The 24,832-nt window shown below is 39.0% G+C and overlaps 4 protein-coding genes across 7 annotated transcripts in view; 2 read left to right on the top strand and 2 right to left on the bottom strand.

The window, feature by feature from the left end:
• The window catches only part of Src64b (Tyrosine-protein kinase Src64B), a 75,579-nt gene extending 64,250 nt beyond the window's left edge, over positions 1–11,329 (bottom strand). For both annotated transcript variants that reach the window (XM_078184150.1, XM_078184151.1), the window contains exon 1: positions 11,111–11,329. The gene's annotated coding sequence lies outside the window, so the exon portion shown is untranslated. The remainder of the gene's footprint in view (positions 1–11,110) is intronic.
• A 517-nt stretch (positions 11,330–11,846) lies between these two features.
• On the top strand, positions 11,847–14,791 carry Uev1a (Ubiquitin-conjugating enzyme variant 1A). The gene is made up of 4 exons (XM_078184157.1): positions 11,847–12,106; positions 12,557–12,699; positions 12,861–12,986; positions 13,055–14,791. The coding sequence occupies exons 1-4, from the start codon at positions 12,082–12,084 to the stop codon at positions 13,193–13,195; spliced, it is 435 nt and encodes a 144-aa protein (XP_078040283.1). The 5' UTR covers positions 11,847–12,081; the 3' UTR covers positions 13,196–14,791.
• Positions 14,792–14,854: 63 nt separating this feature from the next.
• On the bottom strand, positions 14,855–17,543 carry Cyt-c1 (Cytochrome c1). The gene is made up of 9 exons (XM_078184152.1): positions 17,439–17,543; positions 17,180–17,312; positions 16,494–16,544; positions 16,165–16,310; positions 15,957–16,089; positions 15,712–15,876; positions 15,516–15,629; positions 15,305–15,439; positions 14,855–15,217 (listed from the first exon to the last, which is right to left on the bottom strand). The coding sequence occupies exons 2-9, from the start codon at positions 17,249–17,251 to the stop codon at positions 15,107–15,109; spliced, it is 927 nt and encodes a 308-aa protein (XP_078040278.1). The 5' UTR covers positions 17,252–17,312; positions 17,439–17,543; the 3' UTR covers positions 14,855–15,106.
• A 298-nt stretch (positions 17,544–17,841) lies between these two features.
• On the top strand, positions 17,842–24,726 carry Tral (LSM14 family protein trailer hitch). 3 transcript variants are annotated; one of them, XM_078184407.1, is made up of 8 exons: positions 17,842–18,066; positions 19,096–19,250; positions 19,371–19,671; positions 20,507–20,699; positions 20,834–21,115; positions 21,359–21,538; positions 22,104–22,434; positions 24,593–24,726. In XM_078184407.1, exons 1-7 carry the CDS (start codon positions 17,946–17,948, stop codon positions 22,405–22,407), a joined length of 1,536 nt encoding a protein of 511 aa, XP_078040533.1. In that variant the 5' UTR covers positions 17,842–17,945; the 3' UTR covers positions 22,408–22,434; positions 24,593–24,726. The 3 variants fall into 3 exon arrangements, with proteins under 3 accessions (XP_078040533.1, XP_078040535.1, XP_078040532.1); XM_078184409.1 differs by lacking the exon at positions 24,593–24,726 and having other exon boundaries at positions 19,371–19,566; positions 22,104–22,588; XM_078184406.1 differs by lacking the exon at positions 24,593–24,726 and having other exon boundaries at positions 22,104–22,588.
• The last annotated feature ends 106 nt before the right edge of the window (positions 24,727–24,832 follow it).

Here is a 24,832-nt window from a genome sequence, read left to right as displayed (position 1 = left end):
CGCCTCTTTGAAGGCCTCCACACTCCCTCCACCGTTCCTCCACCTTCTCCACCTCCTGTTCCCGTCCTCCTCCTGCCACTTCTCCTCTTCATTCTCCTTCGCCCTTGCGGAACGATATTTCCAAGTTGTTGCGAGGCTGATCGCCGGAGAGTCGCGCGGGCACGGCGACGCTCGACTCGCGCTCGTGAAAATGCATTTAGAATATCGAGCGTGTTCCTTCGGGCGCACAAAGGAACGCCGCTTAATGCAAAATACCAGAGCCAGACGGCCAGGCGGGCAGAGTCGAGTTAGAAGTCGACTCGACTGCGGTTATGCAGATGTACACGGTTTCGCGGGTAACTAGCTCGACGCCTCCCGACGCGCTCGCTACTTTCAACTATAATCCGCGCCGCGGGCGATTTCCGGCAGGAATTTACCAAATACCGCTGGTCCTTGGGCTATAGAGGGGCGCTTCCAAGGCCAAATCCTCTTTAATTGCGTCCGATAAATAAAAAGTCGACCGAGGGTCTCGGAAACGTTGCGCGAGCCTCGAATAAAACCGCTCTTTGAAAAGTACTTGTTGCTCTAACAAATGCTTCAACTACAGTCGATTCAATTTTTCTGCAGTTAATTAATTGTGCAGCGAACGGACTGAACTTTCACTATTGTGAGCTATTATTTATCACTTCCCGAAGTTTCACATTACTTCCAACAACTCTTGACTAGAAGAATAATACAGGAAAATGCAAATAGTATTATTCATTATGCAAATATTTGTGATATCAAGCAGGAAAAGTACTAGATAAACAAATCTATATAAAACAATTGCTATCAGGTGTCGCTATCTACTAAAACTGAAATGACGCAACGATGACGTCGACGATCGCCGCGCGAAACATGCAGATGACGAAGAATTCCGATGCCAGCGTCTTCCTGAACGTTCCAAAAAACTCACATTACTATTCGCACTGCTCGAAGATTCCAGAACCGTATTCTCTCTAGTCATTATGGAGGAAACCAAAAAAAGAAACTCGTCAGTCCAGAATTCGTTTGTAGACCGTGAAGGCCCGAAAGAAAAGGAAATGTTTCGAAGCGGACACGTCTTACACCCGAAAACATGGTCGGTAACAGCGAGGCGAAGAGTTCTATCGGGTTTCAAAGAAAATAAAAACTCGGCTGTCGGACGGTTTAAGCTGAAAGGATTTCTCAATCAACGCGGGACGATCGACGAATCGGTGAGGTAAACGCGAGGCTAACGAGCCTCGACAAGAGACGACGTTCACTTCTTACCAGCCGACTGGCTGCCTCGCTCTCTGTGTTTCTTTCTCCTTCTCCTCTTCTCTCTCTCTCTTTCTTTCTTTCTTTCTCTCTCTTTCTATGTCTGTGTCTCTCGTCACACGTGCCCGCTCACGAGGAAGAAGAAAAAAAAAGGGGGCAGGTGAGAAATGTTCTACGTGCCATACGCCGTACGTAGGCGACTCGCTCGATTAATCTAACGCTGTGCAGCACACTCCTCCGGCCGTTATTACGGTTAAACTGCACCCCGTCTCTGGATGTAATGCCATACAGTGGTGCAAGAGACTGGAAAAGCGAGGCGGGGGTGGCACGTCGCGTCCCGACGCCCGTTGATATCCTCCTTCGGCCATCCCAGACACGCCCGTCGCCGACAATTACAGAATCCTCCTCGTTCCACGTTTATTTATCGAGTAACATGTAACGAGGGCCGGCCACGTTCCTGCTCCTCGAGTGGGATTGGCAGAGTCCGTTTCCTCTACGGGAAAACGAGCGAGCAGTGGGGGTAAATTCATTTTACGTTGACCTGCTTGCGCGCCGAATTCTACGCTACTCCCTCTCTCTCTCTCTCTCTCTCTCTTTGTATAAATTATTCGTTCGGGTCCGCTGAATATAGCCTTAACGAGAGAGAACCGCATTTCCGGATTCAATGCTTAATGCTAAGCACCCTCTCGTCCCAGTAGTTCGTTCGACATACAATGGCAATGAACTCCTATCGAAGCGGCATGCGATGAAGCACTGCTCCACAGTTCGTAGATCAGAGAAATTCTGTTTTGTGTAATGGTATATTGCTGTTTAGTAGGTCTGAAATCGAATCGAGGTGGCACTGTACTCTACGTGCAATTATTATATGGGCCAGTAAGCGACGTTCCCCAAATTAACATCCTTCGGTAATTGCTTCTAATAGAATCTATGACGAAGAAATTACAAACTTCTACAGTGTCTCGTTTGATCTACAGTGTCAGATTTGAAGATCGGTTTGAATTTTCAATTGAACGATAAATTAATTGGTATTCGCGCGATGCGATTCATGGATCCAGGGTAATCGGGAAGCCCGCGATGTGTGTTTGATAGAAATGATTATTCTATCGATAGGCGTCGTCGCTTTGTAGGATAATTTTACGGTCAACGACAGCTCTCAATCAATAATCGTAATTGGTATCGACGACGCGGAAAATACCGGGGAATATTCGATAATTTTCCGCGTGCAGTTGGCACTCGATCGGCACTCGAGAGCCTAATTGGAAGTATCGCGTTCGAGCTATCCTAGCCGGGACCCTAGTGTTCCGCGAAAGCGGTGCGCCGCGTGCGAATGAAAGCTCTCGATTATTTCTCGCTCGATCTTCGGGTCTTGTCCCGTCCAACCGGATACCGGAGCAACCCCGACGTTTTATCGCTCGCAGATGTTATCGCGGTCCTTTATCACTCCTCCTTACCTAGGTGTTCTCCTAGCGCGGCAAGGCGACTCCGTCATCGGACAGCACAATGTGCCAGCAGGTTCGCCCACACGATAGAGAGAGAGAGAGAGAGAGAGAGAGAGAGAGAGAGAGAGGGGGGGCTCTCGATAATTCAACAGGACAGGGCGAAAAAAATCAATAGTACAACCACCCCGATGGGGGGTCCCCTAACTCTAACCTGGCATACACATAGACGCCAGCTTGTCCACCGTCGCTTTCTACCTCGTATACTTAATGAGCTAGCTATCCGCCACGTATGCCCTGAGCTCGACAATGCGAAATCGATGGTCATGTAGCTTTTTTCAGCTTCTTTCTACCCTCCAGATTTTGCTAATCCAAAGGGAAAAGGGATCGCCCTGCGCGCGCCCGCCGTCCCGAGCCTTAAAGGTCCGGGCGATCGTCATCCATTAGGCTAATCGAAAAATCTTGTGTGTTCTTGGATTCAAAGGATAGGGCGGATGTACCGGTTGTGACCAGTGTGCCGTTTTTGCCCACCCGAATTTGTTATTCATAGTTTCTTATTTGAAGTTGGACACGGTTCCTTTTTGTTCGGTTTTCATTTTTCTACACCGCAAAAACACGAGAAACCTATGAAATTGCATATCTAGCATAAAGTCCGCCGTGCATGCATACTGTCGCTATAATGCGAAGGAAAGCGTCCAGACCAAAGATGATCGATAATCTACGGTTTCTAGAAAATACACGCAGAAATCACGATGTTAACAACGCGAGAATCTTCCCGATAGTTCACTCGATTAAACCGACTACGTTCCACAGGCTTCCCCACGGTGCCAGCAAAAGAAACACTCCGCAAAGCGGGAAGATCGATTCCAGCAGGACGTCAACGAGTTCCTGACGGATCTCGTAGGCGAGCACGCTTGGTGGAGCAAAGAGATGAATATCGGAGATCGAAATTGACGGAGAAAGCTCGGTTTCGTGGCCTCCGTGTGGAACATTCAAAGGAATCCCTCGCCGCAAGAAGCGAGTCGCGTCTGAGAACATTGTTTCCTGGCCAGGTTGGAACGCGATATAAGGTGGTCGCCTTTTTTTTTTGTTGCAGTTCCTGGAGACAGACCGACGCCAAAGAGGAGGGTGGAAACTGGCAATTGCGTAGGTCTCTGCGTATCGATTTCTGAAAGCGAGAGTGAACGCGGCACGCGATGCTCGAAGGAGCTTCATATTGTAAAAAAGCTTTCCTTCGTCGACGACCACCGATGAATCTCGTTAACTATTTCAAGGGTGAGCGAACTCGTGGCAAGGATGGTCCCGACGGACTCGCAAGGGTTCCCCTTGCAACCCCTAGAGACACAGTAGCTTAGGGGAGAAAGAGAGAGGGTGAGGGAGCGAGAGAGAGAGAGAGAGAAAGAGGGGAAGAGAGGGAATACGTGAAACAGCGGACGATCGATTTTTCCCGGAGATTTTTCATCGGCAATCGGCGTCGACGCTTTGTTCGCCAACCGACCCTCCCACGGGTCGCATCGGCAAAACGGTTTAATCTTCGAGCAACCTACATCTGTTGTGCCACGCCTCGAATTACGTCTCGCCATGGTAATAATCGGGAATCCGTCGAGAACCGCGGGGGCGGGTGTATTATTTTAGTTGAATCGATAAATCGTTCGACGCGGTCCGGGTATCGCCGACGCCGCCGCGAATAATTAAAAAGATGATCGGACTGCGGCGATGGAGCGCAGAAACAAACCCACCGGAATCGAATTTGCGGTTCCGAAGCTAAACATTCGGAATCAATGTTTACGCTTCCGAGTGTCCCACTGGCAATCTGACGAGCTAATTTTCGTACGATCAAATCGGGCACGAAGTTCTGCAAACTTAAGTCCTCCGAGATACACGGTTCAGGTCTGTGCAGTCATTTTTGCCACGGTGGCCTAAATTACGCTGTTGAGCCTCGTTAAGCCAGAGTTGGCAGAACTTTATTCGGATGATGGCTAAAAAGATAAAGAGTAAGGAATAAAACTTTAATCGACGTGCAAACGTCGCACAAAATATAATCGATTTGAATAAAAATGTTACAATACAGAGTGTTTCTTTATGTATATTTTACTGATTTATTTCTTCCATGTTACTTTAAAGTTTTTTATTTTTAAGTAAATTGTTAACGTACAAATAATCTCCCTAAAATTGCAGAGAAAAATATCAGCAGTTTTATATTACTCTAAGTACTTAAAATAGAATTGATCCTGAATGTATTCGTATATATTCTTATAAAATTATGTAAAAACAAAGATAGTCAACAATTATTTGAATAATATAATCGAACAATTTATTTGAATAATTTACTCAAATAATAAGCTATTCATTCGAATAAGCATACTTCTTCGATGCTCGATCACCTCTAAAATCAAGGAAGCGAGGTATTCGACCTGACATCAACTACGTATAAACCAAAACGATACCAGAGGCTCCATCATCGTTTATTAACGTCCGCCTCGCATGAAACATTGATGCGTAAGAAAATAAACAGGAGACGGAGCACGACAGGCCGAGTCTGGACACATTTGAAGGGGTTAATATTTAATTTCCGTGCTCGTGAATTATATCGTCGACCATTAGAGTACGGGGCGGTATCAAAGTAAATCAACAAAAATCCATAGACCGCCGAGCGAGGGTGGAGGTCGGATCAAAAGGTCCGTGGGTCCTTATCCGGGAACGCGCAACCGGCAACGCAAACACGTCGAATTGCCTGCTTCCGGTACGCGGGAAAGAGACACGCCGTGGTAACCGAGTCGCCAAGGACACAAAGGACCCTCCTCCTCCCTCGGCAGAAAGGAAAACTCCGGTGGCTCCGGCCTCTAAATCGCGACTTTGGACGGACGACTGGCGCGGATCCAGCGGAAGCGTTTGTGCCGACGAAAACCGGAGGTCCTGCTTAGATTTACACGGAGTTCCGTCCAACGAGCTCGACCACCGTAAATAAACGACGGAGGAACACAAAAATTCTCTATAATATACGACGCCGCGACGCGCCAGAACGCATAAAATTTTCCGCATTACTTTTATCGCGCCCTTCGCGACCCCGCTTTGTTTCATCGCGCTTTCTAAATCAACCGACTTCGCTTCACGTCTGTCGTTTCGCAGGCTTGGCTCGTTGGAAACCTTCGATTTTGATTATGTGGCAAGTTTTCAGCATTTCACTATGTTATTGCCCCTTTTATGTGATAAGGTATGAACATCCTATTCTCGTCGAATATCGCGTGCATTCTTTGTCACGTGACTAGTGTGAGCTTGTTGCTAAAAGTAGGGGAAAACATATGGTATCGTACCTAATATATTTGTATATATTTGTTGATACCATGTAAAAAATAGGCACTAAAAAAAATAGTATGCACTCATACAAGGTGATAAACTTTGTACAAATTTTTACAAACTTCAACAAAACTTCCCACCAGTTTAACAAACTATGACAATTGTCATATTTTCAGAGAATACATTGAAACTGAGAAAATCCTGCATTTCCAATGCACCATTCCAATATGATAATGCTATATTGGAATGAATGAATCTTTGTAATAAAGATGTTTGTCGGATGTCGGAAGCTCCGGGGCAACGCGTGAAAGAGTCCACAAATTGGTGTTACTACTTTCATCAGAAGCCATTGTGCCGTCCCGCATTATATCGCAAACAATTGAGAAATGTAAATGCGCCGCGGGGCAGAGCGAAGGCCCGACACGTCGTGGCTTTTTTTTTCCTACATTTCGAAGGATTAACATAATTTCCGTGGAACAATAGGAGACACCAGAAGGTCCCTTAATGGCCGCGTTCCGACGCTAAATGGCGTTGCCCGAGAAATACGACGGTTTGCATTTAAAGCAACCCGCGGAGCCCGAGCGCCGCCGCGGTCGTTTCAAGAAATCGTAATAAGGAATTCTCTTCGCGGCGCTTCTCTTTTTTTTCCGCCGAGAAGTTTTCGAGCCGGTGTATTACAACGGAACAACGGTGGGGGGGGAGGAGAGACGGGGCCGCGAGTGAGCGGAAGAGCTTAAGTGCCACCAGACAATCTCAAAGAACCGCCTTCGAATCCGCGACCAAACTGCATCGTTGAGCCTAATTAATGTAATCACTGACCTCATGAAGTGTACCCATGGCGATCCAGGCTATTTACTTGTTGAAAGGGTACGATTAAAAATTTAATTCTCCGCTGAGATAATGGGTTACGAACCTCGAGCCTCATTACTCGCTTTATGCAGGAAAATTACTCGGTACTGAGCCTCGGATTAGCGCGACCGCTTTAGGATCAGCGGCGAACATTCGTCCGGAGATAGGCTGACTTTATCTCCGGTGCACGAAAAATGGGACGAACCATTTGATGATAATTACTTAAGGCGTTGCCAGAAGATTTCGTGTTTGCGGCTTCAGTTTATCGGTGAAGAAAATCGACTTTGTTGGAAGACGTCTTTTTCAACTGCTGACTCACGCCGGTATTGGGCATATTTTATTCGAAATATGATTCCGATCAGGTTTCATTCGATATATTATTCGGATAAGATTGTATTCGAAACATTGGCCGAATAACATTTTATTGCAACAACCAATTCTGATTGACGCGATTAAAATGGAAGATCTGCTTCGAATTCTAACCCTGTCCCTTTGAATCGGACATTTAGATTTAGGAAACAAGCATTCTTCCTCGCTTAAGAGTAGGAGATTGTAGTCAAGCTATCCGGCTAACATTGGCAATCAGCGTAACTCGGTGATCATAGCTGGCGAAACTTTCCCATCCACTTTGTATAACCACGCCCGCATTAATGCGGAACAGGCTGTACAATTTGAAGTAACACGCTCCGCGAGGTGCCTCTACGAAGTCTATTTCCAAAAATACGACCATTTAGAATGCCGGCAGACGCAACAAACTACTTTCACCCGAAACTACGAGACCGTGATTCAACGTCTCCCGAGGTATTACTCCAAAATTGTAGGCAACGTTGCCGAGCACGCACTCGTGTTACAGCATCGTTTCCAGCTTCGAATTTCTCCTAATAGCCGTTTTGACGTAAGCCCGACCAAAGCCGGAGTCGCACACAGGCGCGCCTAGTCGTATTTAAAGATACTTTGACGCACGTGGTTCCGTATCTTTTAAATGTCGCCAGTGGGCGGAGGACGCTAAGTGTTCGTCGGACGGAAATGATTTCGGGCGTCCATGTTCCGTGGCTTAACACAGTTCTTCCTTTTCACGTGCCAGTCCCTTTGCCTTCGCGAAGCACACTGTCGTCGCACAATGCGCATACTGTTCCTCGGATCCTCGAAAAGATAAACGAACCACTTCAACCGAGCATTTATCGCGCTGCCCAGGTGAATCTTGCCGACAGCAGCTCGCCGCCTCGCGATTTCACCGGCAAGAATCATTCGCGCTAGAAACACGACAATTCTGATGCAGACATCGTATTCCAGTCTGTTCAATCAATATGCAAAATTTAATTGTGCAACAAATATTATTCGTCTAAAATATAAGGTTTTGCGAAAACTTGATATAATTTTTTTCTTTTCAATTTATTACATTTAGATGTCGACATTGAAGTAACTATTATATTCCGAGTAAACTGTGGATTTTTCTGTAGACTGAAAACACCGATAGTTCGGACTCTTTATTTTACAGCTGACCTGCTGGAGTAGGCTGATTGGCATTCGTGATAGTAGGACACGCGTGAAGATAATACTCATTAGAGCGCCATCAGGAATGAATAATCGGTCGCTGTAAAAGCAAGAATAAATAAGCTAATAGCTTGATAACACGCGGAAAATGAACTGTACTGGAAGGAGATGCAGATATATGCGTTTCTCGAGATACATTTTATCCGAACGTTCGAAATAGTTTTTTTTTTTTTATTCTCGTTGAACAACAAGAGATGATACTAGCGTGCACTTGGTTTCAGATGGCAAACAATCGAGCGGGGGAAAAATGGGGCAATTTTCCTGGCTCGACGATACGCGTACCATTTTCTTTGTGCCGTGTATAAACTATTCATGGAATCAGTTTGCAAGCTCCGATATAACAAAAGCTCATTATTTAAAGGATTCGAGGGACGAAGAAAAATAGGGTCATCTTTCCTGGTGTAAGAACGGGCCTGCATTCACCACTCAGCACACTTATCTATTTAGGGCAGGGATGAACGATTTAACCAGTCAATAGCAGAAGTTTAAAGCCCATTAAGCGTGAATACCACGGAACGTTCTGAAATATGCGATCTAAATCAGCCGCATGCTGGCGTGTACGAATGAATAAATTGAAATTGAAAATCTCTTGCGAGAAATTTTATTATCAATAAATTTAAATACGAAAGACAATTGATTCAACGGTATTCTCAAAGTCTATTCGAGTCACGCCCTCTTTGAGTGCAAATAAGACAATATTTCACAGGAAACAGATGATTCACTCGAGTTTGATCTTGCGTTCGATTTTTCTCCGAATGACGTGATAAATGTAGTAGCTGCACCGTCCCACGCATCATTCTATTTTCACTAGAAGTTTCCTCGGTTTCTTTCAACTTTTCAATCATCCTACATATATGTATATATGACATTTGCAATTTATATTATAATTCGTTTATACATAATTAATACATTTATGTAACCTAATCGATTACCGTTTAAAAATAGTTTTATTATTTTCATTTATTGCAAAACGAGATTCTATTTTGTACTCAGAATTATTTCTCCATTCGCAACTGAAATAACTATTAAAATATTTTACTAAGAAAGCTTCAGTAACGAGAAAATTCTTAGAACTCGCAGAAAATTCTTAGAACAATCTTTCTTAGATTAAAGAGGTAATTTATTTGAAAAAGACGCTCCGATAGCCATAGAGTATTAAATTAATAGTCATCGTCCGAAGCACCCTCGAAGTGCGACTCTCCAACCCTAGTCTTCCGGATGCGCGCGCAGCCCACGCACTTTTAAATTCAACTTCACCAAAAATATTGCTCGCAGTTCCATTACCACTGAGAGAAATATCAGCCGCTTTTGGATCGTGGTGGAGAATTGATTCTAAAGCCATCGGTGAAATAGTTGTATGCCGAAGCATTGGCTTATGCGACACAATATTATCGAACGATAACAGTCATTGCAAAGTGGGCGCGTGCGGCTCACGGTGAAAGCTCGCGAACGCAATGCCGCCGAGCGCGTGCCGACGACGCCACGCAACGACGAGCCACAGCGACAGATACACAATTAAAAGAAAGTTCACGGCGAATTTCGAGCCGGTCAACGAATCCGCGCAGAATTATATATATCCGAAGTTAATCGCGCTCGTAACGGTATACACCTGAACCCAACGGCAACGGTCACTCGTCGAAGCCTCAAGTGCCGCTTTATTACTCTTTTACTTTCCTCGTTGTTTCCCTGCTCTCATTTTCACGCCTCGCTGCCGCACTATTCATTGACAACTGTGCAGTGGTCGACGCGAACAAGGAACAATGGGTTCCTATACTCAAAAAATCGCATTGATATCGACCGTGAATTCGAGAAGCTAGGCCAGACTTATGTTTAAGTTTGTGATGCTGGGTAATATGCTTAGTAATATTTATAAATTGAACATTTGAGTGGCAAAATTGTAGAGATATCGTGATTCGAGAATTCAAAATTATTAAAATTTGTTTTATCTATATAGACTATTGTTTCTCTTACTTTATCTGCAAATATTCACGGTTATCGGACAATTACGTGGTTTAACGAGATAATCCGCGTTTACCAGACATTATAAAGCTTGTAGTTCTGCGAGTTTAAATATTTGAAGAACAGAGTGAAAAATGTTTGTTGGGATTATTTTGATAAGCGTGAACAGTGGTTCAAAAGGATCAGATATATGGTAATGCATGCATAAACGAGAATCGAATGTAAGCAGATACCTTGAAGCATACATTTGCTTGCTCCAAACGAAGAAAATATTTGGTTTTTGTGAAAAATGTTTCGGAGGAATAAATTGTCATTAGTAAGAGAAATGCAAGACACAATTGCATGGTTACTAATTTCTACGACAGGATAAAAGCTATAAAATTATTTGCCAGATATAGATTCAGTGACAAACACCTTTCACACGCGAGTTAAGCTTATCGATACTTTCTGTTTACAGTCCCTTTCACTGGTAACTCTAGAGCGGTGACAGAAATACGAATTGCTCAAAAAATTTTGGTAAACTCCGATTCGAATCACTTTGAGTGAAACAGGCAATCATCTCCGAAAAGAATCACGCTTTTTAAATTCCTTCGAAATTGGCGACAATGAGTAGCTAAAGGTCAATGGCGTTCGTTTGTTTATTATGGTGGACAGTTCGGTAGGTGTATCTGCCCGACTGTCAAACATCGCGCAGAACTCCGAAGGCAGTTCTCTATTGCCGTAAAAATTCGAATAATATGATTTTTAAATTCACGTACCTATTTTAGAGCAGGATCCTCGTTGTTCTTCGAGTAATCCGCGTTCGGTGGTGTATTTAATATATCGTACAGCACATTTTAACACACGCCGGGACACACTGTGCGCAGCAAGAGTCAACGAAATGCACCACGAGCAGACTGACAGTTACCACGGGTTGTTCATTATTGGAAAATCTGCCTTACAGGCTGCTCTTGCGCAGCCGGCGCGATACTACCGACTTCCTCCCCTCTATCGGCCGACGCCATTTCTACCAACCATCCTTCCCTCTAGCTTTCATGTTGTTCATATACGTATCGAAAAAATACGGTGCCCTGTCTCTGCACAGACAGTTCAATACTCGTAGCCCACGACAAATGTCAGCTGAGTAAAATCAGTCATCTTTCAACTAAACATTTAAATCACTAATTTCGAAAATTTAATAATAAATGTTAGATTACGAGTTTCGTACATAAAATTGTTGGAATAAGATTCATTGACGCCATTTGCTGCCAAGAGCTATACGTACATATATACTATCGCAGGAAAAATCAAGGTTTCTAAATAGAAATAATATTTCGATAAAAACTAATATATTAATATCTGTAACGTTGTATTTGATACCATAAAACTGATCAAGTGGCGAATACATACTCGTCGGTATGAAGAGTATGAGAAATTTATATTCTAGAACTTTATAAAAACAACGCCGGTAACTACAATCGCGATATGAAACTTGCGATGCGGTAAACCCGTCTAGAAAGTGACTAGTCTGTGGAAACAGACAACCTCACGGAGGTTGGCTGAATTTTCGCAAAGTGAATTTCACTGGAATATTAGATATTATTTTCCTTGCCTTACCTTTGGGTTATGAGAGATTCGCGTTATTGTTGAGTCGCGTGTCCGAAAGTGAAACGGATTGTAGTACGTTATTTGGTGTAGGTAATTTGCTACACTTTAAAAAAATATACAGCGCTTCACAAAATAAGATATCATGGCGGTACCTACTACCGGTGTAGGTAAGTATTTTATATCTGTTTTACAGGCTAAAGATGCAAACGACAAACAGATGTATTGTTCCATAAGAAGTATTGACTATTCTATGTAGTACATCGAACGGGTTATACACGAAATTTTTAGGCTGAAACCCAATCCGTATAGTCTTTACGAAATATAAGATATTGTTGTATTTCTTTCATAAGTTATCACGCACAGTATACGTGTCTAAATGTAATAAGAGATTCATCAATTTCTTCAAGATATTGTTATTCTTTTAAACTTTCTTGTACGGAAAAGAATATAGAATTGAGAGGCAATCGTGAAAATACTAATGAATAGTAGGTTACACCATGCCTAAAGTCACAGTTTCATAACCTGTACTTGTACCAGGTTTTTTATTAGCAGTAGCCTGGAGACAGTTAAACTTGCACATAGATTATTAAGAGATAACAATAATTACTGATTTTTAGTTGTGCCTCGAAACTTTCGTTTACTAGAGGAATTAGAACAAGGTCAGAAGGGTGTAGGTGATGGCACAATCAGTTGGGGCTTGGAAAATGATGATGACATGACTCTTACACATTGGACTGGAATGATAATTGGACCACCTAGAGTAATTTCTTTCAAACATTTAAATTCAGTTGAATTTATGCATAATTATTATTTTTTACATCAGTTATTAATGCATAAATAAAATTAATATTTCTAAAACCTATAGTTTCAATTCTGGTGAATTTAGTACAGTTATTTAAATATTATGTATTACTATTTTAGACGCCATATGAAAATAGAATGTATAGTTTGAAAATTGATTGCGGTCAAAGATATCCAGATGATGCTCCTAATGTAAGATTTTTAAGCAGGATTAATATGAATTGTATCAACAGTACTACTGGCGCGGTAAGTACCTTAATTTGTTTTGATTCTTCAATACTGAAAACATGTATTAAATGCATCAGATTTTATAGGTGGATAATCGCAGTGTACCAGTGCTTGCAAAGTGGCAACGAGAATACACAATTAAGACAGTTCTGCAAGAGCTCCGTCGTTTGATGACATTAAAGGAAAATATGAAACTGTCTCAGCCTCCAGAAGGTAGCACCTTTTAGCCTAACCACATGTAAACTCAACACCTCTTCCTTTCTGTGGTAGCATGGGGCGAGATTTAATCAAGGTACCAAATAATATTAAATGGGTACCTAATAAAGACGTATGCTATGAGGTAACATCTGTATAAAAAAAGAGGGTGATAATGACTAAAAAAAGTTGAATCAGTGTTTCCAATTTACAGAAATATTTACTTACAAAATTTTAAAAAACATTTCTTTTTACATATTATTTTGTAATTTTAGAGCACATTTCATATACATGTAAATTTGTTACTATACTTTTAATACTGTATTGTAAAGATATGCCCTTGCATTGTATTTAAGAAAATACTGTTTCAGCTTTTCAAGTTAATACAATCTAAAACAAGAGTCATATTTTGAATCTTAAAAACTGGAAACACAGACTGTGTAATAAAAGTAATAATCAGTAAGAACAACTTATGCCTTCAAAGTTTTTTAAAATGAAAAAAAAAAGAATTGCCTGAATATGAATTAGAAAACATTTCAGTTTGTGCATAAGTGCCATTTCATAATCTGTGGAGGTGTCTCAGTAATTACTATTATAGACCTTTCTAAATTCCGATGACTTATATTTTTGTGTGCTCATTTTTGCCAAGCTTTACTTTATTTCCTCCTCTGTTAGTTGTTTCTAAGATTTTAGCAAACAACAGGTTGTTGAGATCAATATTTGATGTAACAATGTGCCTTTTTGTGCAAGTAGCATAAAATTGTGCATGTATTAGAGCGTGTTTGGTTGAGACATCATCCAAGAACGGCCTCTTATTCTGTATAAAAGGAACAAATATGTTTTCTTAATTGATTATATATTATGTTGCAATTGAAACGTACCAAGCAGTAATTTGGTTTACAGTAGTATATATGGTAAATGGTATAGTGTTGCATCAGTGAGTACATCAATATATGAAGCATTATATTGAAAATCTTCTGTTTTCCATTCCACTATTTATATATTAGAAATATATTTTAGGTTCATTTGATCTTTATACTACAGATGTAGTAAAAGTGTGTTGCTTACTTTTCGAGCTAAGCTTCATAATTGATGTATTAGTAAAACCATATTTAATTCTTAATAAACATCCAAAGTATCATAAATAGCTTTTCAATAATTAGGGAATCAGGTGTATAATGCTAGCGCAATTCTATTATGAATTGCTACAAACTATACCGTTCCATACAGGTATATGCAGAACGGAAAATAGGTTCTCCATAATTATGTTACATTCTAGAAAAGAAAGATATAACCATAAATTATTTCAAACATAATATAATTTTTTGGAGTTTTGTTATCCAAGCTGTGTAACAATGTCCTTCATTTTTAAAGTAAATCCAAACCAAAGTACGAGATTTTTAACAGGATTCCACACCTATCATGTAATATTATGAAATTCTCAACTACCTGAAACATTATACATACCTCTTTATCAGCTTCGCATTTCAGTGTTACACTATAAATAATGTAATAGTGTAATCTAATTCATACTATTAAAAATATTAAATAATTATTACTCTATGTCGATGAAGTCAAGCTTAAAAAAAAATAAAAGGATTTCTTTAGAAACGATTTTCATATTATTACTTTTTTACTCCTTCTAATATCGATACTTTGGACATTTTCGTTAACAAATAAAAAATGCATAATTGATTATGTTTAACAATTTATTTAAACCAGACGATGACATGATTGACTGTAGTTATATGTACAAGGCATAAGTAGATTGACTGTCAGCTGGCAATACTGTGATAGTACATATGACAGTTTTCGTACTATTACATTCCCAGAGATGACATAACTTCCAAATAAGTTATAAAACTACATTCCAATACAGAAGTCTAACATCGTCAAATTAGTTCCTTTGAGCTAATCTCTGAAATTTTAATATTCAGAGGATATTATTTCTTTTGTGTGGGTGTAAAAACAATTTTAGTAGATTTAAGAGTAGACCACTTGTGTTTCTTCCAGTAGTATGATAACGCTGATAGCGTTGTGAATATAATAACCGCCTGCAAATAATACATAGCAATTATATAATTTTCAAATGAATAGAATATAATTTGAGGAATATATTTGTAATTCCTATGCAATTTTACCTTTATGAACAGTCGTTGTCTGTCATCATGTTCTGGATTTGATGTCCATGTAAGGAATGAAACAATATCTTTTGCTACTTGAGAAGCAGTTGCTGGTGTACCATCCTCGAACTCTAAGACTTCATCGAAGATTACCTAATATATTTAATACAAATCATTTGAAACCGCTTTTAAAATCATGTGAAAACTCTAAATAGATCGATTTACTTACCTGTGCCATACCAAGTGCTCCTCCTGCGAAATATGGGTTGAAATACTGACCCTCTCTAAGCTGTATACCAGCTGGTGGATCACAATATCCAGTCAACAATGAGAATATGTAATTCTGAAATTTCAATAGTATCTCAAGAAATGTAATTATCAATGAAACTTAAGTGTTCTACACACGTGTTAAATAACATATTTACCTCTCCATTGGGCCTTCCATTTACGATATAAGACAAATCGGGCGGATAAGCACCATTGTTAGCTGCTCTTGCAGCTTCTTCATTGGGATATGGTGATGGGATATGATCAGCTAATTTTCCAGGTCGCATAAACATAGCACCTGTACTATCAGGACCATCTTGTACCTATATAAATCAGTGTTTCCATTACTGAATTTATTTATTGACATTGACAAATTATTTTTATTACTGCCTTGATTTTTTACCTGAATTTCTTCAGCAAGAGCTTTAGCTTCTTCTTCAGTGTGTGTAACACCAACAAGTTCTCGATAAGATACAAATTGCAAACTGTGACATGCTGAACACACATTCTTATATACTTCCCATCCTCGTCGCATACTAATAATCATAAAATTTATATTTATACACATGGCATATTTTTTATTTGTAATAATTCATTATATATTTAATTACCTGGCATGATTAAATGAACGGAATAACCCATTAAAGTCCCATTTATAATGAGGAACAGTGGCACCCGAGGAAGCTTGTACTGACTTTTCCAATGCATAAATTAATGCAGTAAGCCCCCCTGCCGTTACTCCTAAACATGTTAGCAGCTGAAACATTTTAATAATAATATTAAGCTTTTGTTATTCACAATTTACATTTAATGTTAAATTCACAAATATTAAACTTACTATCAATATGTATACATGTATTAAATGGGGCTCAAAGGTTTAGATACGCACTAGGATTAAGGAGGGGCAGAACATCTTGAAAATATTATAAAATACACATACCGCTTTTCTACCCTTAGACCATTGATTCACTGTTGAAAAATTATGTTTATGCTGTAACAAAGATTTCTATGTTAGGTAAGACAAATAAGGACCTTAATCAAAAAGTCTTCTCTTAGGCTTATATATTGGTTAAAATTAATACCTTAAAATTAATAGTAATACTAAAATATTCTCTGCTCTACCAATTAAAATAATGATTAGTTAATAGCTATTGATGTTTGCGGTGGATTTAAGTTACTTTTACTAGTACTTCCTTTAATTCATCATATATATTGAGAGTGGTCGTATTCTCACGAAAAAATGATATACTCTTTTAGTTAGAAATTAGATTTTTTTAATACAGCCCACACTGTGTTCATTCTTGTGTGATCATGGCAGCATCACAATTTTCAGTACTGATCACTATTACATAACATCAGATAAAACGTCTTCGATATCTTCTTCAATCTATAATCTTGTTAAAATACGTAAGTAATTAGAAGTTTACCAATGCCAAATACTATGAAATTAATATATCTTTGGAAAAAAGTGTCATAGCAGCCGACAAGTTGTACAGTGCCATGGGGTTCACTCATATTATCTTTCGAACGTCAATATCCTAACAGTAATGCTTCGACAAAAAATGATATGTATAGAATAAAGGAGTAAACGTATTAGAAAACAACTGATATTTCTGAATAACATACCTGACTAAATAAGGTTCCATAATTTGTCTTTAAAAGACCAGATTTACAAACTCGACCCAACGAAGACGCCATGTTGGCTAAAAGTACAATGTACGGAGACGGGTGATCAATGTAACATCTATTAGAGAAATTTCTATAACACAATAAAATAGATTTTCCTTGAATCCTATTTCAATAGTTTTGCGATAATATTTATAAATTTATTCAGAGAATTCATAAACCTTTTATATGATTAGATCGAAAGCAAATTTGTACTTACACAACATTCAAGTCTTTAAGACGACTTTAATCAAGGATACCAATCGTAAAGGATCGAATTTTGAACGTTTGAATTCATTCACATGTATCCATACTTCAACCATTACCTTTCTATTTCATGTACATATATTTTGTCTACCATCGTTTATTGACTCATACTTTTTAGTTATCGCGGTTTTTCATTTCCTCATATAGATAATAATGAAAATATGTCTAAATCTACGAAAGATGTTAATTGTAAACAATAGATAAGATTATATTGAAAAATAGTTCATCTCGCGATAAATTAATTACGTTACAATTCATAATATCTTTTCTTTTTCGAAATTTGTTATACATTTGATGCGTACATTAGGCATTCTGGATGGGGGTGTGGCGCATGCGCAATTTCTGTTGGTAGACTTGGCAGTTCGCTGTCGACCATTGGTGTCAGCTGGTGGTTTCGTCAGATGGTATTGTGAATCCTATAATATCACGTCGATCACTGTTCCGAAGAAAACGATTCAAGATGAGCGGAGGAATGCCAGAATTGGGTTCGAAGATTAGTTTAATATCGAAAGCGGACATTCGTTACGAGGGCCGACTTTTTACTGTGGATCCTCAAGAATGCACGATTGCCTTAGCTAATGGTGAGTCTCAAATCAAGATGGATACCGAAATCGGTTTTGCCGCTGCCTCTTTTCCCGGTTATTTTCTTGTAATGCCTGCCACTATTAATTCTCGATTATCCTTTCCTTTTCAATTCGTATGCTTCGTTTTCACATTATTAATGAAAATTCGATGGTTTCCACGTATATATTTCACTTGGATATGTTAGCGAAACTGTCGGTATTTGATTCGTCCGGTGAAGCTTCCATACAAAACAACCGGGGTCACTCGACATTTATAACGGGTATTTTGCCAAATATTCGCAATTTAAATACAGGTTTTCGAAACGTTTATCCGCAGTTAATGCATTTCGGATTTCTATAAGCAGAACGGACTTTTGTTTAATAGTCTTCGAATTACAAGAACTTCTATTGAAATGCAAAGTAAATCGAGTTGGAACTACAATACGTGTCACACATAATTTGTCTAACTCAACTACCGTATACTTTTTTATTACCTATCCTTGAAGAAAAATCATTAAATGCGATTCGTAAAATATTTAAAATGAATCATGTATAGCATTGAATAGTTGTATCATAACATTTCATAATATTAAAATTTTTTTTATTTATTTATAGAAATATGAATAAATTTCATTTAGTATGATGTATAAAGATATATTCAACTAAAATTTGAGTATTTTCCGTGATAATACGGGATACTTATGTTTATACAAAGTTAGGTTGCTTGAAAGCCATTCCTCACATCCACCATTGTGTGGAATGTTTGTGTTCCATGCTTGTCCTGTTTATGTCCCTGTCCTTTCTTTTTTCAACCATATTACAAAACTGTTATAATCGCTAAATTTGAATTTAATCACAGGTTTGAACTTGAACTTTCAATTGAATAACTGAATTATTATTATACCAAATATTATAACTTTTTATTTTATTTTATGTTTCCATATTTTTAATTTATTTTAAATATATGGCGTATGGAAATATATTTTAAAATTTCAGTCAGGAAACATATTTAATAATATATATATATTTAATTTTTTTCTGTTATAGTACGTTCCTTTGGAACTGAGGATAGAGAGACACAACTTCCTGTGGCACCGCAGAATCAAGTCTATGAGTACATTTTGTTTCGTGGATCAGATATTAAAGATATTCGGGTGGTGAATAATGTTAGTTCTATTCCAAATGATCCAGCCATTGTGCAGGTAATAAATATACATACAAATATAAATCATATATATGTATATACTTCAGTCGGTCAGACTTTAAAGTATAATTTGACATCAATGTAATTGCGATTGCAAAATAATTTCTGTTATTTATAGATGACGGTGCAGCCGTCTATGAGCCAGCAGTCATATCAACCACAGCCGAGCTATGCTCACCCAATGATGGGCCAGATGGGCCCAATGAGTGGACAATATGGAACACCCTATGGCTTGACAATGGGCACTATGGGACCGGTAATGGGAATGCCAACTGCTGCTAGAGATCCTCGCGGACCGATAAATAAACAGCCAAGTGAGTTGAGCTTGGGCTCTTCTGAACCCAATGCCATCTCTATCCCAAACTCACTACCAATGGCCAATGTCGACCCATTACCAAAAGACCAATCTCTGGAAGATGGTAAACTGTTTTTGCTATGAACTATTCTTTGCCCACTGGCATGCTTGCTGCTTCTGCTTTGGTAATGCTTGCTAATTTCATTTACCATAATTAAATTCTTTACTCATGCTTTTCTAATTTGTGATATTTTCTTGTTTATGGTGTTAATTAAAATTTCTTTATTTACTTTTTTATTATAATTATTGCTTGTGCTTGGATTTGGCATTGCATATTTGATCAAACAAGTTCTGAATGCTTTTAACACTTTAAATGAATATTAACATATGCATACATACTTATTAGTTTTATACTTTGTTTTAATACAATTTATCATGAAATATAAGTCTGCTTTCTAACTTCAATCAATTAGTCACTGTAACTGGCTAAAATATTATTATATTATATTGTACAATATTAGTCACTCGACATACAAGTAGATTATTTTCTACTGTTATTATTTTGATTTTTTATCTTTTTATTTGGAATATATTAATATCGATCATTTTTATGAATTTTTATTTTGGTGAAGATTTGTGCATGAAAATCTTTTTTTACATTTTCCCATCTTTTCCGACTTTCACTCACAGTTTTTTTAATAATTTGAATAGCGTTAGAAGTAACATGATAGCAAGAACAGTTGAAATTTCTTGTAGATATCTCCTATGTTCTATTCTAAAACTTTCTTTTCCGACATAGTTCTTTTTGAATCTAATTCATGTAGAGCTATAAATGCAAATGAAATGTTGGACATCTTACATAATGTATCATATATTAGTTCGTGTATTTAATGTAAGCATTTCAATAATTACGGTCACTACACAAAATACGAATATAAGTGTTTACGTTATTATTATAGGCGTGTTAGATCTTATCAGTGGTTCAAGGTCAACAACACCAACATCATCCTTATTGACAAGGAAAAGTCCCACAATGGATCAGAGTGTTCAGGTAAGCCATCAGCAACAACAGCAACAAAGTGGCACTATTGGAAAACTTGGTGACAAGACGAATATGAGAACCATTCAACCTGCCCGTCGTGATCATGATAGGTAACATACTTTTATGCAAAAGCAAATTATTAGTAGATATATGAGTATGTTTATCTTTATGACCTCTGGAATTATTGACATACCGATTTTCTATGGTGTTGCTATATACATATATGTTGCTCTTTGACTTTTAGCCATGCTGGTAACAAGCCGGGGGGCGCTATATCGCAGTACAATGACGGTAAACGTGATCCAATGAAACACGATGGTCAGATGCAAGGTCAAGGAGCCCATCCGCAAGGTAGTAGAGGGAATCGTGGTGGTTGGATGAACCGTGGTAACATGAGAGGTAGAGGAAGAGGTCGCGGAGGCTTTAGAAATCCACCTGGTAATGCTGGTGCCAAACCGAAAAATACGTTGAAGTTCGACAATGATTACGATTTCGAACAAGCTAACACCGAATTTGAGGAATTGAGGTAAACGTCTGAATCAGGTGTAACACACATTGCATAGCATGGTTAGTGCCGGATTCATTTCAAGTACAATTTGAAATGTGCAAAGTGGATACCATGCAAGATTAAAGTATATGCGTTTTTTAAAGTTATGTACAAATTAAATTCGTACATTATTTACGCAACGCAGCAACAAATTATTTATTTTTCATGCATGATGAATGTTGAGATATTCAATGATTCACGATATCATGTGATCGATTCCAGATCTCAATTGGCGAAAACAAAGATCGATTCTGGTGCTGATAACGAGAAGAAGGATGATAGCGGCAACGAAACCGGAGCAGGCGAAGGCGAACCTGAGGAGGAGCCTGAGATCGTCCATTACGATAAGTCGAAATCTTTCTTCGATAATATTAGCTGCGAGGCTGTCGAGAGGAGTAAAGGGTGAGTTTGCAATAATGTCAAAGCAGTGCATATCATTTGTTAATTTCTATAGGCACAAATAACTTGAATTTGGCAATTATTAGATATATGAGAGATAATTTAATCATTGGAAGGAATAGTATTTTTTTTCTCATATTCAAACAAGAAACAATTTTTTATTTAAATTTTACAGCTCGTAACGCTATGTCAAATGAAAATGTCTTGTTATTGTAAGGAATTATTCATTGAGTAGGATAATCAATTGATACTTTACTCGCTACAGTAACTGGAGAAGTGATGTCACTTTCGTGTTAAATCACTTTTGGCTCCGATCCAATTCCGATTAGTGCGTCCCAGTCATTTAATTAACACATCCACAACCATGCTCTTACAAGTGACCTTCATACCACCATATTTATATATCCACACACTCATTCTTACATTATTTAATCGCATATGGTCGTCTTGGTTTTGATTTCTCTTATGTCTAAAATTTCGTGGATATTGTCCAAACGTAAGGAGAAGTGGAGACAGAAGTTTGATCAAATTGAAAGGCTTATCGACGATTCTTTGAATTATTTTACAGTGGATTCCAACGTACAGATTGGAGGATAGAACGCAAATTGAACTCTGAAACGTTCGGTGTGGCATCAACGAGGCGCGGTAATTTCCGTGGACGCGGATTTTATAACCGTGGCATGGGAGGCGGCATGTATCGAGGTAGTGGTGGCGGCGGCGGTTTTCGCGGAGGTTACAGAGGCTCCAGAGGAGGTAACCGTAAGCCGGCAAACCAACAACAACAGAACAACCCGGGCAGTCAAAGCCAGTGCACGACCAACGAACAATCCGCTCCTCAGTCGCAGCAGAACAGTCGCGTGGTGTCCTTTTGAACGAGCTGACGCGGCCACTAACTATCTATAAGTATTCACTCTAGACTAAGATTTTTACTATATGTGCTCTGCCCTTACGGACTGACTTGAATTCAACTTTCACGATGGATTCAATGATTCACGGTAAACAATAGAGAGGAGATAAAAAGAAAGTGGAGAATGAAGCATGAATTGTGGTAGGTAGGGGTGGGGGAGATGGCGAGGGGTAGGGGGAGGGGGGGTTAACAAAGGGTGAAAAATAAAAGTTCTCTGAGAGAACTTTATCGAGGATAATTTTTTTTGTATCGTCGCGCAGGAGCATGAACACTGTAGCGAATTAAAAAAAGCTCGGATGCTCGGGGCGGAGTCCTGCGTTTGAAATTTGTCGACAAATAAATAATGAACCTTATTGTTATATAAGTAATTAATTTCGGAAACTCGATATTAAAGAGCCATTATGTCCTACAAGTTAAGAAATCGTCGAATGCTTGATAAATGTAAACGAGTACAATAACACACGCTGGACGGTAGAATGTTTGCGGAAACAATAATCACAAGAGGTAACTCGATTTGTCATGGAATCCTCAGTTTACGGGCTCGTTCCGGGCCCGCGCACTATTATTCGGTACACGAGAGGCATGCAAACTATACAAGATCACGGGATGAGAGAATGCTATATTGAATCTCAACGGGAATTCCTTTTTTTTTTTCTTGAACACAACGTGGCGAATGCATGCGAAAATAAACTGTGAGAGATACGAGTGTTCAGGGTAAACGATTTCCAGGGGCGGGTAGACGGATGAACTAATTAGAAAACTGACTAATTCTTTGTGTTTTGCGTACACGTCGGTGATATCCGACACGAAGTGGAATACAAATTAGCAGGGATCGAGGAGAAGGAACATGTGGAACATGCGTTCAATCGCAGACTAGAAAGTAGGACAATACATTATGGTTATTTCGAGAGCAGCCAGAACTTTATTTATTTAAGATGATGACGCGGATCAAGGTGGAATCATTATTCTTTACTCGTACGTTTTACACAGCGGGTTTGATTTTCGAACAAGCAAACGGGAAAAATAGAAAGATTGATTTTGTATGGTTGATATATATAGTGGGTAGGCACACGCGCGCGATGTTGAATCGTACATCGATTTATTGACTATTAGTTTTTTTTTGAAACATTGAACAGGTGGTATGTTAGTGTTAAGTGAACATTGTGAGCGAGAACGCGCGCGGATGCCTTCTTGTAGTTCGACTGCGTTAAGTAGCTTTGGGTCCCTCGAAGAAATCGTTTTTTGATGTACGAGGACGCTGCGTGTAGTTCGCAGACAGCGTTTTGTGTGAGTAAGACTCTAAAAAGAGAAGAAGTACGATAATGCCCTTAAACGTATAAGACGCGAGAAAAAGAAAAGAAAGGCAGAATAGGTATATTATTTGCGACTGTTATTTTCTTATGGCTCGCATGGAGTCCCAAGCGTATACTGATATATACATACATAACAATGAGATTTAGTTACATGTAAGTCGAAGAGGAACCTCCATAATCAGTAAATGTTGCAAGGTAAAGTTACAAAAACAAAAAAAATAAAAGAATAAACGCGTAATAATGTGTAATGATAAGTAAAAATAAGAATGAGGAATATGGGGGATAAGATAAAAAAAAGAAGAAAATATAACTTTTAAGTTTTATGCATTGCGTGTGTAAAGAATGCACGGTGTATGCGGTTTTCCGATGATAAATTTTTGTTTTGTACAGCGGATATTGTGATTCCCAATGCTGAAATAATACTGAGATAATAAAAAGAAAAGGAACGTTTATTGTACTCTTTTAAGTTCACTGATTCACCTCAAGAGAAAGCGCCGGAAGAGGAGAGGGAGGGAGAAAGGAATTCAAGTTGAAAGTATTTGTCAATTTATCGTAGTTCACTCTTTTTTTTGATGATGTGAGAAATTATTGTTCAGCACAAGAGATTGTAAATTGACAGTGCTAAGAAAAAGAACAGGACAAGCAGATGTTTCAAATAAAAGAGACGCTGTTGTATGCAGTGAATGTACACCATTGTTCTTAATCTTACATTAAATTATGATGATTTATGTACAAAGTGCGATGCGTATAAATACTTGATTCTGTATCAATCGCTCAGGATATCTCGAAGCGATTCACCTTAACACTTTGCCTTACGTTATCATTTCTGATTGTTACGAAGGTTCATGCAACTCGATGCGGCCGTTGTTTCTCATTGCCGCCATTTTTGAGAAGCAACGCATCGAATCTGGTTCGTCTACAACGTCTCCCGGAAGCTGAAGGTTACGATCGCTTTCGGCTCACGTCGTCTTTCGACAGTCCTTCGGAAAGACTGCCGGTTTCAACCTCGAGAGGAAACTTTCAAACAAAAATTCGAGGAAACACGATCTTCATCAAGACTTCCCGTTCTCTTTTTCG

This window comes from Augochlora pura, chromosome 6 (genome assembly GCF_028453695.1).
Source record: "Augochlora pura isolate Apur16 chromosome 6, APUR_v2.2.1, whole genome shotgun sequence".
Classification (NCBI taxonomy): Eukaryota; Metazoa; Arthropoda; class Insecta; order Hymenoptera; family Halictidae; genus Augochlora; species Augochlora pura.
The sequence above is the reverse complement of the archived record's forward strand: the minus strand, read 5'-3'. Positions and strand labels throughout refer to the sequence as shown.

Bases quoted from the DNA above. Each gene is read 5' to 3' on its own strand.
- Tral (XM_078184407.1), top strand. From the start codon at position 17,946: ATGAGCGGAGGAATGCCAGAATTGGGTTCGAAGATTAGTTTAATATCG. The intron at 18,067-19,095 runs GTGAGTCTCAAA...TTTCTGTTATAG, and splicing joins CACGATTGCCTTAGCTAATG to TACGTTCCTTTGGAACTGAG. The intron at 19,672-20,506 runs GTAAACTGTTTT...TTATTATTATAG, and splicing joins AGACCAATCTCTGGAAGATG to GCGTGTTAGATCTTATCAGT.
- Uev1a (XM_078184157.1), top strand. From the start codon at position 12,082: ATGGCGGTACCTACTACCGGTGTAG. The intron at 12,700-12,860 runs GTAATTTCTTTC...TTACTATTTTAG, and splicing joins TGATAATTGGACCACCTAGA to ACGCCATATGAAAATAGAAT. The intron at 12,987-13,054 runs GTAAGTACCTTA...CAGATTTTATAG, and splicing joins TCAACAGTACTACTGGCGCG to GTGGATAATCGCAGTGTACC.
- Cyt-c1 (XM_078184152.1), bottom strand. From the start codon at position 17,251: ATGGCGTCTTCGTTGGGTCGAGTTTGTAAATCTGGTCTTTTAAAGACA. The intron at 16,311-16,493 runs GTATGTGTATTT...AAAATGTTTCAG, and splicing joins GGTCTAAGGGTAGAAAAGCG to CTGCTAACATGTTTAGGAGT. The intron at 15,218-15,304 runs GTAAAATTGCAT...TATTATTTGCAG, and splicing joins GACAACGACTGTTCATAAAG to GCGGTTATTATATTCACAAC.